Raw genomic sequence first — 25739 nt, 5'->3', positions numbered from 1 at the left:
GATTCGTAACCTATTAACCTAACATGCGTACACGGTAGCGTATCAGGTGGCTATCAATCAGCGCTGATAACAGCAATTTCCGCTAACATTGTTTGATTGTTAATGTTTTGTACGGGTAATAGGATATTTTACACAGTATACACTTTAAGCTACTTCGATTAGCCTATATAACCATTCTCTGTTTGCAGGGCTGTTTTTGGAGTAGAAGACTTGATTGTCATGTTTGGAAAATCAATAGTTGCTCCTATTACTAAGCATCTGTTTATTGCTATAATTCCCACGTACTCATTAGGTCAATCACTAGCTGACCTGAAATTATAGCGTTTTTTTGCTCTTTTTACAAAAACATAATTTTGAGAAAGTGGTAATTTTTAAAGGGTTAAATTATTGGTACTCGCAATGAGAAGGAGACCAAAGAGAATGATGTAGCTGGAAACAGAGTATTAAAAGAATCTTTTACGAGTTATTTGTGATGAATTGGACTTTTGCTACGTTGGCATGATCCTTTCTTTCGAGAACAACTATTATAGTGAAATTTGGAAGAATTTTTGTTTTGGAGGACAAGACTCTAATTCACAATGACAATGACACGCACCTACCACGGAGTTAGCTAAGGCCCATGGAACTGGCTCATGTCCTAGCAGGAAGATACTCGACAAAAATTCTCTCAATACTAGTCGTTGGTTTCAGTTTCCATATGTTGTATTCACATACAGTTATACATACACGACTTACACTTTCATTAAGAAACGATATTACTAGTGCAAACACGTCTGGTACAGAGTTATGCTGAATTTTAACTGATCAGTGTTAGGTGCATCTGAATACATCTTTGAACTGAATGAAGGACTCTGGATCTTGAAAATGAAAATTCTTGATTACTCATAGAAAAAATCTTATAAATCCTCAAAGATTCATAAATATAGATTTAAAATATAGACGATATTCTCTATCTCTAAGAAATGGTCATTTTACGCATTTTTTATGTTTTTAGCTTCTGAAATAACCTTTTTTTATGCTGATGAAATAACTCACGTACTTCAAGCATTCGTTTGCGTAGATCTGTTGAGCTGAAATTATTTTGCCAGTAGCTATTGTAGTTCATAGATCGTAGATAATATTCTTCTTTTGTGGGTTACTCTTAGTCTTGAGCTACAATTGCTGCCCTTCCTTAACTAAGCTTCCGTGTCTTTGAAGGTTCGTGAATGTTTGAGCACTCCACTCCTAATTTGAATAACACCTCACTGAAGATTCGAATGAATGACTTTTTACAAGAGATTCCTTTTGCACAATACTACAACTGATGATTAATAGCAAATGTATTCTACGTTTCCTCTAACTTCTGCCCTAAATTTCGGTTGTAGCCCGGTGCGTATTGCTTTCTGCGTGTCCACGTTACGTTTATTGTGAGAGTAGTACAATCATATTGGAGCCGTGACTAGGATTACACGGTATTCGCTAATATATTATGGCATCTCTACCATTTACAATCATACGATACTATCAATCAGGAGTATTACTATGAAATTCCAGCACTGATATAGACTAGAATATTAACAAGTCCTTGTTACTTGGTGAAATCATGTCTAATACATCGTCATATGGCAGACGTAAGTTATTAATAGGTTATTAACTCCAAAGTAAGAAAATGATTTTAGATTTAGATATATTTTATACATCTCAAAGATGTGTACCGAGGAATGGTTCGTATATCGGGCAAGCTTTATAGTAAGATTTGATTATGGTAAAACTAATAGTGTGAAGGACTTTCGAGACTTATAAGAATGAAGACTACTATCACCTACAGTGTGGTGTCCATGTACCACGTTATACTGTTTTTCTTTCCCGCGTGAAAATTATAGAAATTCTAATGAAACCTAAAATAAAACAGGTTTTATGGTAAACCCGTTGTTTGTCAATTTGATATCTAACTCCCATTTTGTAACTGCTCTCATCGTATGGAAAGGCTGCTCGAAAACGCTACTGAGCATGTGCGCAATCTGTCACGCGTGTGTTTATATGCCAGCCAGGAGAAGACGAACCTCCCTCGTTCTCGTTCCGGACTGTTCGCGTAACCTCCGCCATAACGCCATTCATATGGCCGTTTTCCCTGCATCATCGTGGTGCTGTCACATTTTCTTTTAAACTGCTGGAAAGTGCTGGAAGACGGCGGTACACCCGCTGCAAAAACCCGAAACCAAAAATCCGAGAGGTTTAGATCAATTGAAGCGTTCCTACAGTACGGTCCATTTGATTTTTGCGCTGTTGCCGTTGTTGTTGTTGTTATCGCTGTTGTCACTTGGTGGTGGTGGTGGTGGTGGTATACTACGGGTTTTGGTATGCAATGGTGTGAACCGTAGCAGCAAAACAAAAATCAATTTACTATCGAAAAGGACGCTGACGATGGGTACGTGTTGGTGCGTGTCGGGATAAGAACTGAAATTAGCCGAGAAGTTTACGTACGGGAGCGTAATGATTATTGCCACGTTTCTCGCCACGACAGTGTAGGTTGTGTATAAGGGTGGATAAACATATGTGGGTGGGCCTGTTTTGGTTTGGTGATGATGTTGTAAGGTTATGGTAGTATTGGTACGGTGTTCTATCGAGTACAGCCGAACGGTATGAGACGTGTGTTAACCCTAACCTTAAATATTTGCCTCGAAATTGGCAGTGTGTACTACGAAGTGCAATAGAGGCAACAACAGCAACAAAAAAGCTGGGCATCATCAAATGTCAAACACTCCTCTTCACACATTCTTGATATTCCCTTCCATCCCTTATACGAATACGGTGTGATTATGTCCACCTGATGAAAGGGAACAGGCTTCTCAATTCTCACCACTACTTACTATTTCACCCACTAACAGAGTCACAACGACACACAACATTAAACGCTGTTTCGCCCATCGTGTCGGCCGGAAACGCTAACATTCCCACTGGCTTCCAGTGCGTCGTGCTCTTTGTACCCGTTAAACAGTCCCATATCAAACACGCGTGCCATACCAACAGTCCCAGCAGATAGTGTAGTATCTCGTGGTATGGTCGCTGCGACGAACCACAAAATTTGCATATCGAAAAACCTTACCGAGCTCGTGCTGCTAATTTCGTAACAGCTTCCACGCCACCCGTTGGTTTAGCTTCAGATGTCGAAAATGTATCAGTTTTAAACCTTTCCTTTTACAGTGTTGCCATGCCTTCTTGCTTGGTCGTTTAGATTTACCTTTTAGTTTGTCCACTGTTACCCAGCACACTGACAAATGATGACTGTCCGAGTTACACTCCCACAGCGAGGTATGGTTTTACCGGGAAATCGTACACTGAGGCATATTTGCAGCAACAACTAATAATCGCTTCACTGGAAAAATAGTGTAGAAAATTTTTGGGTTGGAATCATCAACCAACCCGCTATCAATGAGCATTTGTGTGTATACACAGCGTAATCCAACCCATTCCGAACCATAACTTGTCGTCTCCAATCAACCACAAACTCAACTCATTATCAATCGTCAGAAGCAGACAGCAAGGTGTTGGCCATTGAAAACACAACGACAGTGCAAAGCTCTGGCAATGTGGAAAGGATACTGGCGTACGGGTATCCGACTGTTAAGATGGAAGCCAGTACGAAATGGTGCGAGTGACAGCCGAACGGCTTTCGGAACCAGTGAAAGATACCGCCGGTTTCTTAGCATCCGGGCCTTAGACACACCAGTGTGAATTCTCTTGAACGTACCGTGAATATCAACGAATGTGTGGGTTGTGTAAGTTTGTGGTTCTTAGCATCATTAAAGAGGCACTCGCATCGCTGATCGCACGAGTAATAATATCGATGAATGTTTTAACCCCCTCTGCCAACAGCAGTGAAACAGGGCGGATGAAAGGCATCCAGTTTTAGTGTCATTTAGTGATAAGCAAACACACAGTGGTCGCATCGCAAAGAAAGGTAAACAGTGTTGCAATATCCAACGCAGTAAAGGCAGCAAGACGACCCCACGCAATAAACTCTGGACATCGCGGCGGCCTGAGGTAGCGGCGAGGGGTAAGTAAGGGTGTCTTTTGGGATCTTTTTTGCCGCGAGTTTGTTATCTAGCGTACTTTCATCCCAGTCCACAGTTGGTTGGGCTGATTGTTTGGGACAAAACGCTTTATTTATCTGCCGTCGAATTTCGTTCCATTCTTGGCTGGTGGAGTCATAAGAATATACATATCTCCACCTTAAGGACACCGAAAAAGCTAACCGAAAAAGGGGGTGGGTGTTTACCTTTCAGGTTTGCCTGTTGTCCCAAGAAGTGATGTTGATCTTTCTTGCTGTGGGGGACCTTTAGCGGGTACAGCAAATGCTTCAAAGTGTAACAACACCCCGTCTCCCGACAGGTTTTGCGATTATGAACCACCGAAAGGGTCTGCAACTTGAACGGTTTCCAACGCAGCAGCAGGAATCGCAGCAGAGGCAGCCAGGCCGCAGACAGGAACCGAGCGTAGTAGTTAGTACGGCAGTAGCTGCGTGCTAGTGCGATGGTGCTCAGCACGGAGTGGTCCCAGGTGGAGATAATCGATCTAATCAATGATGGTAACGGGCTCGGGTTCATGCTGGTCGGAGGTCGCAGTACGGGCGTGGTGATAAAGGCACTCATACCCGGCTCGGTGGCCGAGCGGGACGGTCGTCTACAGAGCGGTGACCACGTGCTGCAGATCGGCGACGTTAATCTGCGCGGGTTCAGCTCGGAACAGGTGGCCACCGTATTGCGCCAGTCGGGCCAGCAGGTGCGCCTGATTGTGGCCCGACCGGTCGAACCGACCTCGCCCGACTATCAAGCCCTCGCCAGCCATGCACCGATCATCCCGACCAAGATGCTTACCGATCCGGACGAGCTTGACCGGACGCTGCTCCAAACCGCCGGCTATACGTCCGGGGCGTTCCTGCAGCCGAGTGGTACACTGGCACCGGCCGCGCTTGGATTGTTGGCTGCAACAACCACAACTCCCACCGGTGACCCAGCGGCCGGTGGTGTCCTCTGCCCAACGCACATCGAAGTCGTCGCCGTCAATAACAGTCTCAACAGCAACGGTACGGTTGGTTCGCTGGAGTCAACGAACGGTGGCACGATGGCACTTATTTCACCCACCTCCATCGCGCTGCCCGCATTGCCACCACACCAGCTTCACTGTCAAGCGATATCCACCATCACCTCGCTATTGGCAGATAATGGTGGCGAAAGTGTGATGGGTGAATTGCTCGGGACACCACAGTCACCACAGTATAGCGAACTGGATGGTGTACCGCCCGACACACCCGAGACGGAAACGTACGAGGTGGAGCTGCGAAAGAATGTGTACGGACTAGGTATTACCGTCGCCGGGTACGTCTGCGAGGAGGAGGACCTATCCGGGATCTTTGTCAAGAGTATCATCGAGGGTAGTGCGGCGGAGATGAGTGGCAAGATAGCGATTAACGATCGGATCGTCGCCGTTGACAATCGCTCGCTGGCGGGCGTTACCAACCATCAGGCGGTCGAGATTCTGCGCAACACCGATATTGCGGTGCGGCTAACACTGGAGCGGTTTCTTCGTGGACGAAAGTACGAACATCTGCAGGTCGCACTCATCGATCCGATGGTACCGACGACTACCGCACAGTGTAATGCGACAGCAAACGTGCCAGCTTCCTGTCATGCGCCCGGTGAAAGAGGACGCAGCAATGGAACGATACATACAACGTCACATCCCAGCAGAGTCGGTAGTGGTGGTGATCTGGTAGGGATGGTACTGTCGCACTCTCAGACACTCTCCCATTGTGCGTCCCAATGTCAATCGCAGCGCTGTTCGATCGTGCAGTCACCATCGGCGACGACTCTCTCGATCTGTCCTGCCCGGTCGGATGCCGACTCCATACTGACCGAGTGCGGTGGGTACGAGTGCGGTGGTATTGAGCCAGAGCTCGAATCGGGCACAACGTTTGACTCGAGTGTGTTTGCACTGGAGAACGGTACCGAGGCACCACCGTCTGACGGTGACGAACTGCTGCCCGATGCGGACGACACACTGGACGGTGTCGAAGACGAACACCGTGTACTGTACGCGAATGGGTCGGTACTGGCTATGGTAGTGTCAGCTACCACGCCACTAACAACCGCCGACAGTGACAGCTGTGATACACGAACGGCACGGGGCCGTAACGACGGTGCAGAACCGGATCCGGTGGTGCAGCGATGGTCACGCGAAGTCCCCCACAGCCAAATCGTGGTTGCCGACATCCGCAAACTAGCCGGACTGGGCATTAGTCTCGAAGGTACGGTTGAGGTCGAGGGTGGTGTAGAGGTGCGTCCCCATCACTACATCCGCTCAATCCTGGAGGATGGGCCGGTCGGACGGGACGGTCAACTAAAGCCGGGTGACGAGCTGCTGCAGGTCAATGAACACCGGCTCCAGGGCTTGAAGCACATCGAGGTGGTGAAGATACTGAAGGAGCTACCGGCACAGGTGCGCGTAATATGTGCACGCGGCAGCTCACCCCCCACTGTGATCAATACGTCGCGTAATGCGGAAGCGTTCGAGGCGCGCAGCATACTGGCGGGCGGTTTGCAAAGCCTCCAGAGCCTGCAGGGTATCCTAACGAAGGCCCAGTCGGAAAGTTCGCTCTACACGTCCAGCACGGCAACCCTCACCGATCAGCAGCGTTCGAAGTCGGTGGAGCAGGTGTCCGGGTTGGCACTGTGGACAAACGAGGTGCTCTACTGTGACATCGAGAAGACGGAGCGTGGCTTCGGTTTTTCGATACTCGACTATCAGGATCCGCTCGACACTGACGGTACGGTGATTGTGGTGCGCGGTCTCATCCCGGGCGGTTCGGCCGAAACGACCAACTTCATCTTTCCCGGCGATCGGCTCGTATCGGTCAATGGGCACAGCCTGCAGAACGCTACGCTAGATCAGGCGGTCAGCATACTCAAGGGTATACCGCTCGGACCGGCCAGGATCGGTTTGTGCCGGCCACTGTCGACGTCCGACAACAATCTGTCCTCCACACCGGAAACACCTACCACCTAGCCAGCCCGGTAGCGAATACCGCACAAACATTGCCCAACGCTCTCCTCAATATTCTTCCAATGATCACGTACAGGAGGTGCAAGCAGTCAGGTAGAAGCCAGTATGTGTAGGGCGGATGTGTTTCAAAATGTTCAATCAAGCGAGTGCCTAAGAGTTTGCCTTTATCTCAACCATAACCCTTTATCCCTTCGCATAAACCGCAATCGCACATTTGCTCCAGTTATTTCGTGTGTCCACCTTCTGCGAACGGATGTGCCCCTTTATGGATGCTAATTTATGTCTCCATCAATATTCATTTCCCACCCTTGCTTACTGATGTCGGTTTGATTGGTATGATTTATGCGAGTAGCGTCACGACTTTTACACCGAGTGGAATTTTACATTCCATGGCATGGAACATCTTCCAGCAGTGCTGGTACGGGTTGTTTGAAGGTCGTGTGTACTCTATTTTCAAGTCCCTACCAAAGAATATAGCTGCAAAGACGGTCCCGGGACGAACAACGTTCAGGCGAACGTTACGAATTTTCCTGTTCTTAAAGGACAATGTCGTAAAATAATCGAAGTACAAGCTACCGTTTCACACGCTGTCTGCCTGAGTTAGTTTTGTCCGCTCGGTCAAAACTTGTGCAAAACAGAAACCTTCACATTACCAAAATGTCGATTGTCTGCCTGTGTCCACAAGGACGCTCGATTATAAATCAAGTGGAAGGGCTTCACTTTTACTTCGGCCGATATTGTCTTTTCGAGCGCAATAATTTGTTGACATTAGTGGATGGGGGATGGGAGTGAGAAATACATAATACCAAAAAAAAATTATCAACAACCTTTCATACCGGTGACCCATGTCGGGGGCAATGATTATTTTGGCGAGTAGAAGGTACAAACGGGGCGGATACCATCGTTTCTACTGCACCTAGCCCGCAAACCGTTGACCGAGGAGGTCATTAATTTAAGCGGTATTAAATTTACAGTCCGTATCTTTTGGGCCGGCTGAAGCGTCAGTATGACATCCGGACGTCCGGGTTTTTTGGGGCGATAAATCGAACCGTCGCAATACACGTCGCTGTCGCAGCTAGAAAGCTTTCATACCGTAAAAGTTTACTCTCCTGTCTAGTACGACTGGGGAAGCATCCAGCAGTAACAGTTTACTAGATTGTTTTGCACCAGCAGTGGAAAATGAAATTCAATTATCATCTAATGTCAACAATAAATAACCCTCACTATGCTAGCGACGCGCTTTCACCTTGCCGGCATTGCAGCGCGTACCGGTCGCTCACCCAATGGTTCATTAGTGATACTGTCAAATGATTTGGAAGGCGGTAAGGTTTAGCCCAAAACTATTGTACAACCGTTTTGTGCTTCTACACCGAACCCTTTCTCCACTAGCTGGGGGTTAGGTGTGTGTGTACACAGTGGAATTCTACTAAATCCTCTTATCGGAAAAACCGTATCTGCTGCAAACGGTGAGGACAGCTATTGTGACGCGCTTTAATGCCTCGGGTCATCGATGTAGATAAACATCATGGACGGGGTTTTTGCGTTCATCGCGTTCGTCGCGAAACTTGAGCCTTGAGGCTTTTGCGGCAAACTGTATTAGAGAGAGCGGCACACACACCCACACACCCGTAGTACGTGTCCTGTCTTATTATCGGCGTCATGCTATCGTTGCATTAACGCCACAAAACCCGGCAGCCCGCTCAATCATACTCCATCCATCAACCGGCGCTATAGTGCTTCACCGTGCCCCCGTGTCTGTCAATTCTTCCGTTCCCTTCACATTCTTCGGGTGGTGTCGGATGACACCTTCATTGGGAGAACGATGAGTGATGAGCGTGTGGCACTGGTGAGGAAATTAGATAGGGATGAAGATAGTGGTTCTGATTCTTTGCGAAAAACTTCCTGACAGCTTCCGCACCGTACACGGTCAAGCTTCCGGGTTGTGCATGTCATCAGCCTACAACTAGCTTTTCCTTTTTGCCACTTCCCCTTCCCCTTCCACCAATTTTCCCCTAGCATTATCCCCTAGCTTCTATGAACATAAGCATACAAACATCAGCAGCTTCACTGCGGATGGGTAGTAAATTAAGTCATATTGCACGTACTTGTACGCCTCCAGTCGAGTGGTCGGGTTGAGCTTTTACTTTACATCTGGCTGACGCTGTGATGAAGCGTTTCCGCCCCATTTTCCCCCTATCAGCTCGACGCTGATCGATGAGTGTTCTCGAGGTGACGGAAATTCGTTACGCAAAAAAAACACACACACAACGCCGGTGTGTTTGGACTTGCGTGGTTGCATAACGTGCTCAAGAATGGCAGCGTTCGACGTGCTGAAGATTGCACAACCGTGCGCTACTCGAAACGGAACGAGGCATCCAGCCTTGGAGCACCGGAGTTGAGCACCGCTCTCTTACTGAGGAAGGTTGAATTCCTGCTTAAGAAGCACTTGCTGTTCTTCCGTTATCACTTTCCATCACACGTCGCTATCTACGTCTAATCAACAAGAATTCATCACCAACAAAAATAAAATTCATTTTCGAGATTTTTTCTCATCTTTATATTAAAATGTACATAAAAAACCATCTTTGAATTAGTACGAGTACTAATGCCAACAAAGTGTGTGTCATTTGACAGCTGAGCAGTGGCTTACAAAGCGCAAAATTATATCGCATGCATGCATATTTTCATAGTCTCCCGGTAGATTCGCTCACACGCGTCTCCCGTGCGTATTACAGCACACGCACACACACATGAAAATGAGAAAACTGGTTACTAACAGTCAGGAAGTGGTGTGTGCATAAATTCCTCGGTGATTTCCGTTGCGTGCGGAAGAGGTGAGCAGAATATTCCTCCGCCCATCTCGCTTTTCAACCATGTCCAGTCTTACCCCTTTGACTCAGGGATGGAATTGGTTCGGTAATAATACTGGGACCCATGAAATGAAACCGGTACGAAAGAAGGGGAACCACGCTGTTCCGTCCCCTAAGCTAAACCATCTACCCTGTGGAACCGTTTTCAGACCATTAGTGGAAGTGAAAGTGTAGACCTTTTTCCTGCCTTACGCTTTATCGGACTTTACCTACTCATCGTACCCGTTCTCGGATACTGTTTCCTCTAAGGTTGAGCAAAAACAATACCAAAAACAAAAAAGTTACCCCTGTCTCTTTGCTCGAGAACAAACCGGGAAACCGACGCCTAAGAATTCTCTGTCCCGGAACCTATTCGTGCCGAGAGTGAATAAAAAGGGTATATGCATGAGGATGATTGGGACAAGGCAGAGTCAAACAAACTGCCCCAGTTGTTTCCACTTTGCCACCCACCTGTCGGGAGGGAATCCGGCTTCGGAATGAACGAAAACGCTAGTATAGGCCGATGGAACCCCGATTCCATTCCAGCGCCTGAAGTTAGGCAATGTGGTTTACTTTGTTTGTGGGACGGGGAGGGAAAAAGTTGGCCAAACTTTGGCCAAACTCCCGGCCAAACTTGCGCTCAAAACCTGGTAAGCTCATCAGTGTAAATCTATCCAGATGACTGCCGACAAGCTGTTGTGCGCTTTGTCAACTGCACACACGCCACACGTTCGGATGTCCGGATGAGCGTTTGCTTACACACGGCTCCGCTTGGTGCTGTCAATGAGGATGGATTTATTTCACAGACAGTACTTAGACGCCACTAATGCAATAAGTTATGAGGAATTGTGCCGATGACGGAAAGGAGTTGACAAATGGCAGGATGTCATGGTACTTGGATCAATTTGTTTCGTTTTTCGAGCCGTTAGAGATGAACACGCAACACTATTTTAGGTGCGCCAGCTTAAGACGCGACCACTTAAAGCCAGTTCAAATGTTTGTGACCCACTCCTCTCCCATTGGCCTTCCTCGAGCAAGGAAGTTATCTTAACTCCTGGGAAATACCCCAAGGAATCTCCAAAAGCTCCAAAATTAGTTCCCTTTTTTATGCTAACCAAAGTTCACCAGAGGAATTAAAAAAAAAACACGGACAAAAGGGCCACCGGGAGCAAATAAGCAAACAGTCACAAGTTGTGTCCCTTTTAGCCTGAAAGAGTCGAGGTACATTGAAAGGTTTTCCTACACCTTCCTGCCGCTTGCCAGGAACAACATCCGGAGGCGCTAGCTGTGGTAGTCTCTAGTCTGTAAACAAATGTTAGCAACACTCTATAGCACTTTCACAGCATTGGTTTCATGTGATTCGGACTTTAATATCGCACGCATTTTCTTGGTAATTTTAATGCAAGGCATGTGCGACTGTTGTAAAAGGGAAGTTTGTGCTTGGTTGTGATTCTGCAAGGATATCTACCCCCGCCTCATATGCATAAGGTACGCGCTGGGATATCGCATCGTTTCCGCTGTATGGAAGAAACTTTACAACAACTTTTGGAAAGCATACCTGGCGATGCTTCGTCTACCACATCCCCTTTGCAGGAATGGACGTCACGTCAGGTCGCTCTGGAAGTAGAGGTCGTCTTTGGGTTCGCTAGAAGCGTGTGGTTTAGTGATGTACTTGTTATGATGAGCATGAAGCATCATCATACTGGTATTTGTTGTTTTTTCTTCTTCTCCGGATCGCACACGCTGCTTCCGAAGGATTATTTATGTCCACCAGTACGGACATATACATCCCGGCATGTCACCAAATGGTGGGGAATTGACATATTTATTTAATACACCAAAGTTTGGTGCTCCTGCGTAAAGATGCGTAGCAAGATGTATAACGATGGTAGAAAGGCAACACAGAGCACAAGAGCATTACGCAACAGTTTACACTAACTTTTCATTTTGGCGTTACCGGCAGACGTTACGGTACAGTGATGTTGTCTTGTCGTTCCAAACCACGCCAGCTAAACTGTTATTCTTGTTTTGTGCACGTTCTCGTTCGCAGTCGTTTATTTGAATTTTCGGGAGTTTCAGCCCTCGCCGCAGGCGTAGCCATTCCGTTCGCACCGCATCTGTCGTGCGTGTGCGTTCGCGTGCACCTAACCTTCTCCCCGAACGTCCGATATGGTGCCTCGATACTTACGGTTCGTAAGCAACTTGTTGGACGTACGACGGATCTGTTCCGCCTGCACGTACACCGGAAAACGCGAAGAGGACGGTAGTACATGAACGCTACCAGGCAGCAATTTTGCGGCAAAGTCAGCATTTGTTCTGAAGCAATAAATTTTCCCGCCAGGCAGGCGCGAATTTCATGACCTCGTTTCGGACAGGGGCAACTCAGCCTAACGTGCTGCCCAACTGTACACGACCGCGAACGGAGGCTGAGGGTTTTTCTTTACAAACGATCGAATTGGCCAAGCTGTTCACAATCGCATTACACAAGAATTTTATTATTTGGTATATCGCGCGGAAAGCATCGAAGGGGAAATTGGATGCGTAAACCAAATTGGAAGGGGCGGGGGGGCTTTGGTCCATCCGTTTAAATAATTCCATTAAATCCATTTAAATAAATAATAATCCATTTAAAATAGTTTTGCGACCCCAAACGCCATCTTGATTCGCGCACCAAGCTGTCGACGTGTTTTGTTTAAAGCTTCGCGTATGTTTTTTTTGTTGTTGTGAACGTCTGTAACAGTAGTAAATGTTGGCGTTTGCACACAATTTGTTCGCCTGCTACCAGTTGTATTGTATCAATTATTTCGCAGCGCTTTTCGCACCGGATGGAATGATTAGGAAAGCAAAGTAGGAACCATTCCCGGGTGGAATCTTTGCCGCAAGCTGCGAACAGAGCACCAGGGATACAGTAGCAATGGAAACAAATACCCCAGCCTCCCTCTCCAAAAAAAAATGAAACACACACACGTACTGTGTATTATGTTGTGATGAAATCCTACCAATAGATCGCCTTTTGTTTCAACGGTTGAATACGGAGAAACAAACTCCCATCCAATATGGCGCCTCGTTGGCTACCGGCGTTGACTAGTGAAGCTGAGCCTTTTGCTTCAACCGTCCGTGACATAATATAATCCCAAGCACACACACACACACACACTGTTACATTTGCCCATGCAGCACCGAAGATAAAAAAGCTGCTTCATCATTTGCGGTGGAGGTGTTAAAAAATTCAACAACCTCCCGAAAAATGTACTAAAACACTACCACCCGACACACACAAACACCGTTGCCAGGAGCTCGAGATGCTGACTGTAGCGAAAGATAAGGAGACAGTAAGAACGGAAAAAAGACAGGTGGGGGAAAACACACAGACACATATACAATACACTATCAGCGCACAGCTTGTTCACCTTAGTGTGGGGATTGGACTAGTAAATCAACGCCACCTGATCGTTGTGAGGTTAGCTTGGTACAAACTTTGTTGTGCTTTGTTGCCTATTTTAGATTTGATGGGCAGGACGAAACAATCGCGAAATGCGTACCACAAGCACCACATTTCCCGAGAGGTTTCGGCACGGCAAAACACCGTAACGTCCACTCCTTTGTTGTCCTTTTGTTGTTACGTACTTCATGTGGTACCGTAAGGCACGAGTGTCCTGTCAGGTTCAGTGAATTAAAAAAAAACACACAACACAACCAACGAGAAACGATGATGAAAACCCAGAACAAAAGCACACCAATCCATGACCAGCGCAAATAGTAGTGTGTTTCGCAAACAATCGTTTTGTGGTTAAGATCGTTGTTTGTTTGTGTGGGTGTGTGTTTGTTTCTTTTTTTTATTATAACGCCACATGGGCAGAGCTGCCCACACAGTACAGAAAAAACCCCTGCAGGGTACCATACATGACTTGGGAACAATGGTCACGATGGATAATCCACTCTGCAGCCGGTCTTGGTAATGGATGGGCATGATGGGCAGGAGCAGTACAAAGACTGAGTCACTCATTTCATGTAGCCGGAGGTTTTAAGCGATGAATATCCGATCCCGGGTGCACCAGGATCCGGATGTTTGCTGCGTCACGAGTTTCACGCTGAGTGAAAGCATCCACAATGCCTGCTGGGAAATCCCTCCCCTCCCTTGTTTACTCTCTCTGAAACCGAAAAAAAACCTCTGGCAGCAAAGAGATGTTTGTCTCCGGCACGTCCACTAGCTTAATGTGAAAGACGAACGTCTGGGACCCATTTTGGGGACCAAAAAACAGGTTACTGTCACTATTTCGAACTAAAGTTTTAATGCAGATTGCTATTGGTTGGAAGAATCCATCAAATTGTGCCATGTATGCATCTTTAATTGAATTGCATGTGCAGTATGAGCAATTCTTAGTAATTGTTAGGTTTTGTTCCTGTTTCCTACTCGCTGCCTTACTTTACTGACGTCATTCAAGCGAATCAGTTAGGATGGCTAGAAATAGGCATTCCAAATGCGCCTGTACCGGGAAAACAGCACCAGTTCCATATTACTCCCTGATTGGATTGGAAAACTGGTAACCGCTTGAATTCACTCCTACACGTATGTGATCCATTCGACTGTGAGCAGTGGTGGCACTCACTCCGAAAAAAAAACCGGAAAGATGCAAATTTTGTATAAAAATCCCGAACGTACCTTGTACGAACCATGCTGCCTAACCACTGCTGGTCGACCGGAAATACAACTCAGGACCTTCGAATGGTAACGCCAGAAACGGTGGGCTAGAACGAGAGAGAAAGAAAGAGAGAGAGGAAACATTGAAAAAAAAAAACAACAAAATCCTATCCCTGCTCACCGTACATAAACGTACGCAAGTTAACGCAACCTAACGCAACCAAAATGCGGATTGCCGCGTTTCAGGCGTTTTTTTTATTATTTTTCTTCCTCGCTATTTTCCTTTCCTTTGGCCTATTTTTTCGGTGTTGATATTGATCAATCAGAAAGCATCTGGTCGATTTGCGGAAAAAAAAGAAACTAAATGGAACCGCGGGATGGAAACACATTTCCACCATCCCGCACGGTTTCGCACCCTTGCGTTGTCAAAAAGGTTTTATAACAGTTTTTCTTTCTTTCTTTCTTTTTTTTTTGCCAAATGTGTCCAATGTCCGTTTGATACCAATTTCACCTGTCGGTGCTATCGCATAAAGTAATCGATACACGAGTTGTTTTGTTTTATTTCCTATTATCATCACGCGTTATTGGTTTGTGTGCCATTTGCATTTTCCTGTCATGCCATTCGTTTGCACTTAAGTAATGAACTCTAGGTCATCGACATACTAAGAATAATACTATTAAATGGATTACGGTCTCTACGTAGCAACGGTTGGATCATCGCTATGGGTTTTGGTTTTATCTCGCTGGAAATGACATGTTTTTTTGGATTTGCTTTGTGCATTTCTTTTTAAACTTGAAAATAAAATACTACAGAACACTCAAACATTTTGTTTGGACATTCGGAACAGGAATGAGTATTTTTTAATAGTGTTTAAATGGGAAGTAACATGATTTCCCAAGGTTTCTGTTTATAACGTCGTATACGCGCAAACGGGTGCCATAAATTATCCGCTCAGGCATGAAATCGAAAATGGCTCCCACAATACAATTATTCTCCTGCAGCGCACACCTTTTCTGCTCCAGCACGGATGGTTGCCTTTTCCACCTCATCGAAATGAAATTATTTTCTTTTTCATGATTATTTTTCTTCTCATTTTGTTTTTTTTTGTACCATTGATATTTTGTTGTCGACTCAGTTGTCTTGCTAAATGCTTGCAATTAACATTTTTATCGATTTTTGTCCCATAACCTGATCCTTGACATTCGCCGTATAGCCGGATAGAGGGTTATGACGAAAACGGCGATAGAAGGTCGAGAATGTGGTGGTGGTAAATGATTTCTTACGGTTTAATTCGAACCCATTGACCTGGTTTTTGGAGTGTATATGAAGGTATTCCGCACTGTAGTCAAGCTATATTAAAATGGTTTTGCTGGCTTTTTTCCTACTTTTTTGTAAAATACCCAGCTTGATTGAACTTATGAAACACACTGAAAGAACAATAACAAAAGACCCTTTTCCTAAGGTTCTCGTATTAAATTACGAAAAAAAAATGCATAAAAACACTAAATCAGGCACATGATAAATAACAGACGAAAACAAAAACATGGAAGCGTAGACGAGAAAAGGAATGTAAGATTAAAACTAAAATGGTAAAACAAATAAATGCGTTAAAGAAAGAGAGAAAAATAAATAAAGAGAGACAGAGAGAAGTAAGATAAAAATTAAACAACACAAAAACAACCCACATACAACGTTTTCCACCATTCTAGGAATAGTGAAACAAATCCCCATTTAAACGAGGCGTACTAGATGTAAAAGCGTCCTTTTTCATAATATCATATTTATATCTTCCTAAAAACGAGACTAGCAGCGGCCTTCGGCAATATATAGAACAAAACAAAGCTAAAACAAGAATTAAAGCTCCCTTGAATGATAGAAAGGAGCGGTAGAGAGAAAGAGAGAGAGAGAGAGAGAGAGAGAGAAAGATAGAGAGAAAAAAATAGAAGGAGCAGAATTAAATGAGAACGCAAAAGCGTGGTTTTGCTTTCTCAGCACGGGCACAAAAATGGAATGGTTCTGTATTTCATAGATATTTCTATTATCCCAAACTACACACTGTGACGATCTAAGTAAGTAGGACTAATTAAGAATTGCAAGCTAATCACGCCGAAGAGTGTAAGTAACTATTTTATCGAAATTATTAGGAAACGAATAGAGCAGGAGCCGAAAGCATGATGTTACATTAGACAATGAGGGAGAGAGTTAAAATCTCAAACACACAACAGGAAAACACACAAGACAGAACCCTGTTGATGGTGTTGTAAAAGTTGACTAACAAGTCATTAGCCAAGCCAAAGTAAGTAATTTTCCAGTGCGAACGGCATAACTTCAAACATTATGTCGTATATGGTTGCATAACTTTTGGGGGCTTTTCGTTAACGAAACAATCCCCAAGTAAGTATGCAATCCGTGAGCACGCAGCATCTATTTCACACTTGCAGCCGCTTTGATAATAGCGTGTTTGTCTGTTTTTACAATGCCACTAGCTGACATGTACTCAGTGTTATTCCCCCTCCCAAGCACAACACAAAACGTACTAATGTTTAGACAAAAGAAAATATACCAAAAACAGCAGCAAACGGTCTAGTGATGGTTAGTTAGCACGGTGAATAAACACACTTAGCAGCTCTGTTTCAGCCAATGACGCACATAGGATAACGAACCAAGGTGTATATATGTATGTATGCACAAATTGTGCATAGCGGCTTTTTATGTTGTGATTTCCGCATGTATGCAAAATAACTAATTCAGTTTAGGTTAGGTTATAACGAAAACCCATTCAAAATTTACCTAAGGCACAAGCGTTAGTTATAACACTGTAAATGATTGGGTTCCGGATGTACCTAATGGGTTGTTTTATGTGACTAGAGATTTGTTATTTTTATCACACACACTCCCACACATTACATTGCAGATTTTGTACAATAGTGCATTAATAGTAGACTGTCAAATATGAAGATGATTCTAATTACACCATATTATCCACAATGGGCATTATGAAATTCTGTTCATCATTTACTTAATTTTGTTGTTTTTTAATCAGCCCCACAAGTACTCGTACATGGTAAAAGCAAAATGGATAGAAGTGTATTTATTTTGCTAAAAAAAATCCACCACTGCATGTGGGGGAGTATGCGCCTGAAAGTATGTTATGGTGTTCCAATGTTCGCCTATCTAGGAGATTGAGATTGCCGGCTAGTCAGAACAAAATATAGTAAAAGATGTCACGTACATGATGTAAAATGAAACAAAACAGCATTATTGCATACACCTTTCGGCGTTTTCAACTAGTCTGGTAAATTAATTTCAAAAGGTGTGGTATACTTACGCCAACAAATGTAATCCCAAAGCTTTCGCGCTGATTGATCATGTTTGCAAACTTTGCTTTTTGTACCTTTTCGTAAGCAGGTAAGAATCATGCGTTATATATTTGACAGCAACAATTGTCCGCTAACAAATGGTAATCAAATAGACAGTGCGTTTTCCAAAATATCGAACAATATCAGCCGGTGAGTCCGTAGTGAGCTTGACGCTAAGTGAACTGTGGAACTGTAGTGGTGATAGTTGAATACACACAAACACGTGCAAAATAAATTAAGACGAGATGACACGGTAGAAGCGACACATTGATCATTAGGCGTTTATCCTTTCTGCACCGGAACTATCCTTTTTAAGAGCGGAAGCCTCCGTATCGCTTCTGATAAATGTGGCAACCTGACACACACTAATTCAGAGCATGAATTCGGAAACCAGTAAGCTAGTGCACAACACAACAATCTTGTGATAATCAGTGAGTGTTCGTTAATCTTTGTTTATGAGCAGCGGGAAACGATGCGTAGTAGTAAGGCTTAGGGCAGATGGAAACGACTAATCGACGAAACAAAAAAAAGTTACATAAGCTTTTGGTATTGCGTTAGTGTTAGTTTATGCTTTTAATTTCGTTGTTTAGATATATAGAGATCGCGTATGTGTATCGTTTGTTTGTAAGGGGGGGTTTTAAGATTCACAAACGACGATACTAGACTGCTGATGTGATGCTACTGTATGTACTCTTATCAACGCACCAACTCCTTTAAATGTATGGTCCACGCGGACACTAAGGTAGCACCAGAGAGAAAAGAAAAGCTCCAAGCAGCATGGAAGAACGATGGCGGGTGGAACCGGTTTGACATATCACATCTAACTGAAGAAAAAGAAATAAGTACTACACACAAAACAACAAAACAAACTCCCCTGTGACAGAGTGAGAGCAACATCTGGGTGAAGAAAATGGGAAGAAAAAACGTTAAAAAGTAACATTTTTTCAAATACTGCTCGCAGAAAATAGGAACTAATTCACCAGGCGGAAGAAAAAAGTAAACGCAGGTACTGTTTCCGCATAGATATGCCTACATAACAATAAGTGGAAACTATGAACCAATTAATCTTTAAAAATAAACACAGTATAGGAAGGCAATGAATACACTAACAATCCCAAGCGAACCGAACATCTTTTTGTCAGACCTTTTCCTTGAGTTAAAATGAATAAGCGATAAGCAAAACATGCCGTATGGTAAAAAAATAGGAAAAAATAATAAACCGTTTTAAACATGACAGAAAAACTCATAACATTAAGCTTTTTATTGGTACAAATAGTTTTGCATTACAATGTAAATTATTATATGTTTGTACACTACAAACAGTGAGACAAGAATTATAGGCTTTTCCCTACTTCTGTATCTTATGTTTGTGAATACGTAAATATGAAACACCACAGTATAAACGCAACTGAAAACAATTACTAAGAACCCATTGTAAACTCATGCTAGCGCGAACGATGTGCGTTACTGTTGTCATTGCCAGTCAATAATGTAGCTACAAATGCTAATTTTATTAAATTGTTTGTTAGTAAAAACAAAACAAAAAATAAACAAATCGCTAAACGAATGATACAAATCAAAGTGGAACAAGTTGCTGTTACCATCCCGCAGCTCAGTTAAAGAAGTGGCAGTAGCTCACAAGATATTCCTAATATTGAAATCTTTTTTCATAGTTTGTACAGTAATAGACAAAAGACGACTGTTGGATTTTCAGGATTAAAATGTTTCTGTGTAAAACAAACAAATGAACAAAACGAATAAGATATGAAAGGGGAAGAGTACAATAAACATGGAGAAGCAAATACTAGAAAATCTCGATCGTTGCTTAGTTAGGAACCGTTTGTTTGTTTCTAATTTTCTGTTTATGTTTAGTTATGTTTAATGCAACGTTTTGCAATGAATATATATATATCTATATACAATGTTACTTCCTTTTCCTTCCACCCACCAACGGGCAGGTGGTAAGTGTGTCTGCGATGTAACGAGCGAAAACAAAACACTAACCTCCAGTGCGTACTGCATTGACAAGTTTTTAGCACCAATACATTCGAGAACCAAGTAGCAGTGGCCAGTACCAATAGAATGGTTGGGAGATGAATCAATGAAAAAAACAAGTGTGGAAAACGAAACACAAATATATCATGTGCATGCATTACATTACTAGACCACACTATAAAAAGGAAGAAAAAGAAAAAAGAAATAAGTCAAAAACGAACCAAAACTTCTTAAACAAATCTTAAGACACTACAAGAAAACGTTAGATATAAAACAGAGTGAAAAACGTAACAAAAAACAAAATAACACTCAATCGCTTAAACAATCGCGCACACATACACAGAAGAGAAAATAAAGTTGATAATAAGAGTTGATAATCACACGATAGATAAAACGTTAGCATCTTTGAGGAAACAGAAATGACCGAAAAAAGAAGAAAAGAAGGAGAGAAAGAAAGAGAGAGAGAGAGAAAGAGAGAAAGAGAAATAGAAAACAGAGAAGAGAGCTAGAAACAGAAAGAGGATGATAAACAATAAGGTTAGAAAGGCGGACAGTCTGTTAACACTTCATTATATTCTATTCATCTCTAATACCCCTCACAACACCGAACACAACGATGTACACCTCTCTTTCTCTTTCGCTCTATGATATATTGCATATACATACTTAAACACGAGTACACAGTTCACGTATATTCCCACACACCGAGATGATGTAACACTTGCACATTATATCCCCCCCCCCTCCCCCCTCCCTCCACTCCACAAACTAAAAACAGCATCAGCAGCAACAACAAACACACACAAAACCAAGCAAAATAAAAAGACAACCAACCAATTCTATGCGCAATTTTGTCCTAAAACACGTCATGAATGTGTGCGGCTTAAGATGGGGCGCATGTGGAAAAATTATAAAAATAGAGAAAAATAAGAATTTAATTAAATGGATCAAAACAAATCAGAATGAAATGATTACTTCAACCAGGGTTTCATTTTGTTTCCGAAAATGTGTTGTGAAACGGTGCCGAACGAACCATTACAACAGGCGGCTGATTAATGCAAATTTTTATCACACTCTCTGCGTTATTTAATGCTAGGCGATTGGGATGCTGGTAAAGGACACGTTGGGATTTAATGGTAACGTGCGTGTGAGTGGATGCGATAGCACAGTGGTTGTGGAACGCTTCTCACGCTTATCAGCCTGATTGGGTCGGTTGCTTTTATGGCGTACTTTAATGGTGTGTGGTGCACAGCAAGGCGTTGAAAACAGAGCCCACTTTGTAAAACGATGTAATGGAAAGGAAATGTGTCAATTGGTCGAATGGGTAGGAATGGGTCATGGCAAGATGCGCTACAACCGTGTAAGTTGTAATGGTTGTTGAAATGTGGCAGATGGCTGCGAAATATGTCACTTTGTCAGAGTAGCTGTACACACCTTTACCGCTTGTTGAAGCAATCAGCCGCTGCATATGGGTTTTTTTTCCCCGACACTGAAGCACATTACACTCGATCCAATAGTCGAAATAGTGAACCCAAAAAAAAATACTTTCTGCTCTCTATCCCAGGAAAGCATCCCAAAGAAATGCTTCCCATTATTGCATGAAAGAAACTTCCAGCGAGTACGGTAAGTAAATGGTGTAACTTTACAGCAAAAGTTATAAACGATAACCATTTCATCCACCACTCAGTGGTCCCCCCAGTGACAAAAAAGGAAAACAATAAGGCACGGGCATATTACAGTCTGTTCCCAAATATTAGGAGTGTTAAATTATCTTTTATGATGTTTCTTCTTTACCATCGTTGCCTAACATCCGCTAGGGGGTGCAGTTTCGGACAGCCTCATCACGAGCCCCTGTTTATTTTGCACTGCTACCACACAGTAATGACGGAAGGGAGAGCATTTAATCGCATCCTTATCGCACCCAACCAGAAGGTAGATGTAAAAGTGTCAGAAAATACAAAGATACATGGTAATCAGGTAAATTTTCCGTGTCGGAAGATATCTTCGAGGTGAGAAAGAAACAAAAATCGGAATGGTGAAAGCAAAACAAAGCATAAACGAAAGAAGACAACCATTAAATATAGATTTAGAAAGGGTAAAACATGGAAGATTGATTTCCTGTGCCTATATACACAGGTTCGCGTGTGATGGTAGCATTAGCAGAAACATAATAGTATTATTTGAATTCATTTTTCTTAAGCAGTTAATATAAAACAGTCGCAAACATGGATCATCCTAAATAACATTGAATCGAACCGTTAAAAGGAGATTATGTTATGCGGATTGCATGCCCGCTAGGGTATATTTGTTGTCGTATGCAATTCGCATCACACAGCGTCGATTTCGTGTGCTCGTTTACTCCTTCTTTCCTTTGGTATGCTCCATCTCCATTGGTTCACTCAAACCAACCGCGCTGAGAGCGGCTTGATACAAACGTTCGGCCAATTCATCGTCTTTTGCCAGCTCGGACACCTCAACCCGTTCGCAGTCGCTATTTACAGGCACGAAATTTAACCATCGTTAGAACGGAAACAGAATGTTTATGTGCAGAGGGAGCTTACAGGTTACTTACTTGAAAAAGTCTCCATTACAGCTTGCGAGTTCCGGATCCGACACAAGGCGAACGATGGTGTGTGCGCCCTGTGCCGGACTCTTCATAAACAGCCACATCCATGGAAAGGTTAGCACCTTCGCGAACAGTGCCTTCATGATGGGTGAGTGACGCAAATGACCGGTGCCTCGGACCAACCCAGGTGAGCAGCAGTTGACGGTGGTTTGATGGCTCTCTGCTCTCAACTTTCTTGCCAACACTCTGCTAGCCAACACAATAGCCAACTTCGAGTGCGCAAAAGCATCCCGTCCACTTATATCAAGCTGACGCACATTTAGTGGATCCGCACGATCGACAATCTTGGCGGCAGTGTATCCATGGGCGGACACGTTCACCACCCGGCCACCGTGCTGCGATCGAACCAGCTGTGGTCGAAGCAGTTGCGTTAGCAGAAAGTGAGACAAAAAGTTACACTGCAGATGCTGCTCGTATCCGTCCACTGTACGTCCACCTGGTTGGAAAATAACTCCGGCACAGTTAACCAATCCGTCCACCGTCGGATGGTTTTCCTGCACCTGACGCACAAATCTGCGAACACTGTCAAATGAGCGAAGATCCAGTACTAGCACCTCACACTTACAGGTTGGCGCTTCCCGGTGCAATAGCTCGCGCAACTCATCACCCTGCTCTGTGCTGCGGCACGCCAATACCAAACATCCCGCTTTTCGTCGGGCCAGCTCACGGCATACTTCACGTCCAATGCCACCTGAAGCGCCCGTTATCACGATGACACGATCTGGGATGGTGTTCCCATTCGGGCAGGGCTGTCCACCCATGTACGTCCTGCACACGCACCCAGGATAGAAACGTGCAGCGCATGTAAGGTTGATTGATGGATCGAACATGACGATTTGATCTTGTGATCACCACTCACCTGATAGTGCCGATCACGAACACTATTCCGGCTATAATAAATGGCCACCAACTGGCAAAGGGATCTGCCTCGGATAGTGCCTTTTTTATTTCATCCATACCGTCCACAATGCACGAGGATGAAACCCAAACTACCACCAATATTCAAAAACCAAACGAAGCGTACCAAACGCTCGTACACGTATTGTCTGGTTTTAGCGTTCAGCAATTGAATGAATCTGAAAACAGCATCCTACAAATCCAGCGCACTATTCCAACGATAACTCTTTCAACGGAAAGGTTTCAATTGTCCCTACCGGAAGTGCTTAATTTGAAGCTTACTCGTACAACCGAATCAGACAGCAGTGCCAGAGACACGATTACATCGGGTCAATGTACGTAATGTATGCTTTGTGCTGAGTTACAAAGCATCCCGAGACACGATTAAACGGTCAAAAACATGATGCTGGTTGTTTAAATGTGCCCTCAATAAATAAGAATTTCGGTAAATGATTATCAAAACAAAAGTTATATCATTATGATCTACTTTATTCGTTCTATGCCATCCCTTTTTTTACATTCAATATTTTATTATTCTTAATTTCTCATTAAATTTAAAACCATACTTAAAGTAGAAAAACAATAAAATGTACAAGTGCTCGAATCCACTGCTCGACATGCCTCGTATCTGCTCGACTGCACCGTTTGATTTTGTAAATCAGCTACGACCACACACCGAGTTTTGTTTACTAAACTATAGTAAATCATAACATCATATTCCTTGCTAGAAAGTTTCTTTGCTACACACATACGCAAAGATAGTATTCAGTAATACTTTGTTTTTTGTTTATTTGATACGTAAATTATTCGAATTATTTTATAAACACTATAGTAAAACAATTGCGCTTGTCAAAATATCAATCAAAAACAGATGGATTTAAAACTTTTTTTTATAATTGCGCAAGGTATATACGTTACAGGGCGGCCCGGTGGTGCATGTGATAAACGGCGCCTGTCCACACGGCAGGACCGGGTTCAAATCCCATCCGGACCGTCCCCCCGTAGCAAGGACTAACTATCCGGTTAGCGGCTTCTAGCGGTATTCAGGGGCAGAGCGAACGAAAGGGTGGAATGTAGATGGAGGAACAGGAACAATTTTTTTTCATCGTCAGTTGCTTGTATGTTGCTTCTCCTACTGGTACAGGCGTCCCCCGAGTTACGACCCCCTCGAGATACGACGATTCGCAGATACGACGATTTTGATCTTGACAGTTGACAGTTATTATTTTGCTCAAATTGTCAGTTTTTTTTAATTTTCACTGCCAACTGTTAAAAACATGATCTTTACTGAATTTAAAAATAAATTGTTAAAATAAATTGATACATTCTCGATAAATATTTTAAGGAAATATTGAATAGACATTGAAAAGATCAATTAATATACTATTCAAAACGATTTCTAGAATATTTTTCCTCTAAAATATATCAAATCAAACTTTCGACTCTCTATGTATGGTTATAAACGATGTATTCTCGACTTACGACGATTTCGACTTACGCCCTGCTTCGAGCTCTTTTTTCGGTCCCAAATACAGTCGTAACTCGGGGAACGCCTGTACTTTGAAAACGATTTTGCATGGTCGGGGCTATTCTATTATATGATCGTAAACCCTGTACTCGTGGTAAATTACTGTACTCAATAACTTACATTGGCCAAACAAAGTATACGCACCTACAACCTATTAGTGAACCTTGTTTGAATTAATTCTGCTCTTACAGTCTAGCTTGATTTAGATTTATTACACCAAGGGGTCGTACAAGGCGTTTGCTTTATTCGATTAGTGATTGTGAAGAAAACTAACTCGATATAGGATGGTTATAGATCTCGCGGAATGGGCGTAGAACGAGTTTCGATAGGGAAAACTTCGTACATTACGTTTAATTCAACGTAACAAGCATTCAGCTCAACTGGTGGATCCTGAATCGGTAGGTTCCGAAGTCTTGAAGTCGAATTTCACGCACTGCAATTCAATCTGCTGTTGAGACTTGTTGTAAATAATGTGCGGCTTTTAAAGCTTTAAAGCTAGTTAAGCTATGAGCGACCACAAATTGGTCTTTATTGCCGCGTATTTGGAATATAAGAGGCCGAAAGCGCGCCTTTTGGCCTCTATTTATACAATTTTCCATTTTCCTTAACGGCCATCATTTTCCTAGCTATGTCGACTTTTCACAGCGTTCCGTCCCGGTGTCATCGAAATTCGTTTGCTATAATCGATATTATGCTATGATCGTTTATATCTGTCACCACTTCCTAACCAATATAATGACGCGTTTTTATTCACAACAAGACTATTCTTACGTTTTCACGCAATCATTCACAAATTCTACC

The 25739-nt window shown here is 43.5% G+C and overlaps 2 protein-coding genes across 6 annotated transcripts; one reads left to right on the top strand and one right to left on the bottom strand.

Annotated features, from left to right (window-relative positions):
* Positions 1-20855, top strand: LOC125765440 (patj homolog). 5 transcript variants are annotated; one of them, XM_049430997.1, is made up of 3 exons: positions 1-2212; positions 3856-4036; positions 4372-20855. In XM_049430997.1, exon 3 carries the CDS (start codon positions 4513-4515, stop codon positions 7042-7044), a length of 2532 nt encoding a protein of 843 aa, XP_049286954.1. In that variant the 5' UTR covers positions 1-2212; positions 3856-4036; positions 4372-4512; the 3' UTR covers positions 7045-20855. The 5 variants fall into 5 exon arrangements, with proteins under 5 accessions (XP_049286954.1, XP_049286696.1, XP_049286788.1 ...); XM_049430739.1 differs by having other exon boundaries at positions 1-2239; XM_049430831.1 differs by lacking the exon at positions 1-2212 and adding an exon at positions 2236-2337.
* LOC125766133 (retinol dehydrogenase 13) lies at positions 19733-24425 on the bottom strand. Its single transcript, XM_049431851.1, has 3 exons — positions 23373-24425; positions 22460-23281; positions 19733-22378 (listed from the first exon to the last, which is right to left on the bottom strand). The coding sequence occupies exons 1-3, from the start codon at positions 23468-23470 to the stop codon at positions 22243-22245; spliced, it is 1056 nt and encodes a 351-aa protein (XP_049287808.1). The 5' UTR covers positions 23471-24425; the 3' UTR covers positions 19733-22242.
* Between the last annotated feature and the right edge of the window lie 1314 nt (positions 24426-25739).

Source organism: Anopheles funestus, chromosome X (genome assembly GCF_943734845.2).
Source record: "Anopheles funestus chromosome X, idAnoFuneDA-416_04, whole genome shotgun sequence".
NCBI classification, from domain to species: Eukaryota; Metazoa; Arthropoda; class Insecta; order Diptera; family Culicidae; genus Anopheles; species Anopheles funestus.
This window is presented reverse-complemented; position numbering and strand designations above follow the sequence as displayed.

Bases quoted from the DNA above. Each gene is read 5' to 3' on its own strand.
- LOC125766133 (XM_049431851.1), bottom strand. From the start codon at position 23,470: ATGGATGAAATAAAAAAGGCACTATCCGAGGCAGATCCCTTTGCCAGT. The intron at 23,282-23,372 runs GTGAGTGGTGAT...GTGCGTGTGCAG, and splicing joins TTCGTGATCGGCACTATCAG to GACGTACATGGGTGGACAGC. The intron at 22,379-22,459 runs GTAAGTAACCTG...GCCTGTAAATAG, and splicing joins TGTAATGGAGACTTTTTCAA to CGACTGCGAACGGGTTGAGG.
- LOC125765440 (XM_049430997.1), top strand. From the start codon at position 4,513: ATGGTGCTCAGCACGGAGTGGTCCCAGGTGGAGATAATCGATCTAATC.